Raw genomic sequence first — 3121 nt, forward strand, 5'->3', positions numbered from 1 at the left:
TATATGAAAACCCTGGTACAAGTACATCAAAGAAAAAATGTGGAATATGGCCAAAATGGCCACTAAATGCAAAATAGCAGGCTTCCTGTTGTGTTTTTCCAATTGCGTCTAAAGACTTTTTTGTTTGTCTGGTCATGATACACCTGTATATCCATGTTTTTGAAGATCGGTCAATGTGAACACGTTCCAGGGGTCTCAGGGGTCTCGGGGGGCACCGTTGAGCCATTTTGCGACGCCCATTGAAAATTCCTTCAGAATATGTAAATTTTCACCACTTTCTAACTTTCTGCAAATTTTGGTAAGAAGTTGAGCATGGTAAAGCACTCAAAAAGCCAATTAATTTGCCTGAATAATAATAATAATAATAAATAATAACAAGTACTGTATATAATATAGAGATTTGGCGTTACCCATTCATGTGTTTTAACACAATATGATCAAGGCAGGACAGCGGCGGTTCTTGTGTGTTCGGATGACACTTTGATGAAATGAAGTGCTTAAATTGTAAATACCCCCCCCCCCCCCCTCACTACTGACTGGTTTTATATTCTCACCTACCTGGAACATACACTCTGGGCTGGTAAGTATAAGGTGAGCTAAACAGAAAGACAAACAGAAACCACACTCAGGACAAGACCAAGTTTGGACCCTGGGCTACTGCTGACCAGTCAATTTAACCTATCTGCAAAAATTCAGCAGATAAATGCAATAGCTTGACTGAAATGTCAACTAATGCAGCACGGTTCTTCCATTCTGTCATCTCCAACCCCTCCTTTCTCAGAGACTAGATCCTACACACCTACATGATCAACCTGCTGATCTGACCCCATTCACAGATCTGGAAAAACAACAATCAAACAGAGCAACATCACGGACATAACAAAATCAACTGTCGACAAATACATGCTGTAAAATAATTCAACACACAACTCAAAAAAAGATTATCTACATAATCTAATTGATAATCAAAATTCTAATAATAATCAAATGACCAAATGTCTAATATAGGGAGACAGCACTTAGTGAAAAGGGGGGAGAAAGCTCCCTTTCAACAATTGTTATGATTAATATGAATATCTTTGGCTGCGATTGAATAATATAGTGCCACTAATGAAATATTTTCATTTGTGTTCATCACTCTAGAATTCTAAACAAATTTAAAATACATCTTAAAATTAAATCACGTGCTGCTACATGGCCTTTCCGTGTATTGATAAAGGTTTGAATTGAATGCCATTGTCAGTTGCTATGAAAAACCTGCAATATATCTATTGTAGCTCAGACAGTGCCCTTTTTCTTAGATATTTCTCCAAACAGTAGACAGGAATGGGGTCTGTGTCTATGTCAAACTTGTTGGCAAAGAGATGATGCTGCTTGAGCATCCACTCTAAGTCCCCGGCACCATATATGCATACTTTCCTGACATGGCTGCCGTGACACTCTGGGTACGCAGAGTCCGGTGAATCCTGCGACCCCTCGAGCCCCTGCCACTTCACTAGGCGAGCGATGGCATTGAGGTCTGACATGTCATATTTCCTGTGGGGCGGTGTTGAGCCAGAAACTCCGGGCATCCGCTGAATGGTTGCCCAGAACATTTCATCAGGAATGAAGGTGTGTTTAAACCACTCCATCAGTGCTGGCACTCGGCTGTCCTCCAACACACTGCGGATGAAGCCCCGGCTAACCACAATGTAGGTACTGCCATACATTATGGGCATGTTGAAGGGAGGAGGGTCATTTGCCTTTCCTGTACCCTGAGGGAGTTAAAATTGTGAATTAATGTTAAAGTGATGACCAGTAAATAGAAATGTTAACTTGATAAATATATGTTATTCAAAATAGGTACCTGGTTTGTTCCATCTATTATTTTGTGTGCATTTCTCATTCTCCACACTTGAGCTGCAGGCATCTCTTCTGAATGTAAGCTGTTCCCGCCCTTCAGTGAACGCAGTGTCCTTACAATCTCCAAGTTGGTTTTCAGAGGGAAATCTTGGCCACAAAGGTTGATGACGTATTTCCAACGCGTGCTGCTGTTATAGAGATCCGCCATACAGTTAAGGTCAGCCTGGACACGTGGCCAGGCCGCATAGACCACATCAACAGGCTGACTGACCAAGAAGATGTTCGGGAAGCAGGCAGTTATTGCCCAGATGGCAGATAAGACTGAGGATTTTGCCTTTTTGTCCACATGGACACAATATATATTTTGAGGTGCGTAGATGGCTCGCAGCAGGCGCTCAAAGTTTTGCACCTAAGAGCATATACAAAAATATATTAATTATGTATCCGTTTTGTGTACTTGAACATAACTGATATTCACAAGCGGTGGTGAAGAGCTCCTTTGATTGATGACTATTAAGTAAATAGTTTACCCCACTTTTAAAGTTTATTTTAATTCAAATTCAGGCTTTAGAATCTGCATACCTTATGATGCACAACCATAGAGTATGCCAGGGGGAAGTCCTCTTCTTCCTGGCTCAACGGAGATGTGAAGTATTTTCTTCTTAATTTGAATTCACTGTAAATAAACAATATTAAACAAAGAACTTTCAGTGATTTAAGTGAAATTCAATATTCAAATAAAACGTCTAAAATCTGTAGTTTAAGCAACACACCTGCAGTTTTTGGTTGCACTCATGTAATGTTCATCAGGGATGTGAACACTCTTCTGGAAGTCTTTGTTAATGGTCAGTAATTTGGCCTGCTCCAGTGCCTCCCTCCCTCCCTGCAGGATACCTGAGCAGTTGCACATTTTCTCCTCGCCTGGTTTATTGCGAGTTAGTAGGAAGAGGATCCATAGTGATCCCAGTGCAATGGTGAGCTTCAGGAGAAACATGCCTTGTTTCAGTAGCCTCATTGTGGAAGGGAGTAACCGTTACGTCTTCTTGCAATGTGAGTTCTGGATGTATTCCACAATAACTAGTTCTAGAAAATGTAACCACACCCTTTTAACTAAATGCGTAGTATATCAAAAAAATTGTTATGCATTGACCTGATGTATTAAATAACTATGAATTTGACATCCTTCCATCCTCATCATCTCTATAAAAACTTGCTGAATTCATTAACATTTTTCTGGATAAAGAGGGCGTTGCTTCTTCTGTGTGTGTGTGTGTGTGTG

General features: G+C 40.5%; 1 protein-coding gene across 1 annotated transcript; it reads right to left on the bottom strand.

Annotated features, from left to right (window-relative positions):
* Positions 1–1268: 1268 nt before the first annotated feature.
* On the bottom strand, positions 1269–2857 carry LOC133000558 (beta-1,3-galactosyl-O-glycosyl-glycoprotein beta-1,6-N-acetylglucosaminyltransferase-like). The gene is made up of 4 exons (XM_061070506.1): positions 2616–2857; positions 2425–2518; positions 1847–2251; positions 1269–1754 (listed from the first exon to the last, which is right to left on the bottom strand). Exons 1-4 carry the CDS (start codon positions 2855–2857, stop codon positions 1269–1271), a joined length of 1227 nt encoding a protein of 408 aa, XP_060926489.1.
* Between the last annotated feature and the right edge of the window lie 264 nt (positions 2858–3121).

Source organism: Limanda limanda, chromosome 4, assembly GCF_963576545.1.
Source record: "Limanda limanda chromosome 4, fLimLim1.1, whole genome shotgun sequence".
NCBI classification, from domain to species: domain Eukaryota; kingdom Metazoa; phylum Chordata; class Actinopteri; order Pleuronectiformes; family Pleuronectidae; genus Limanda; species Limanda limanda.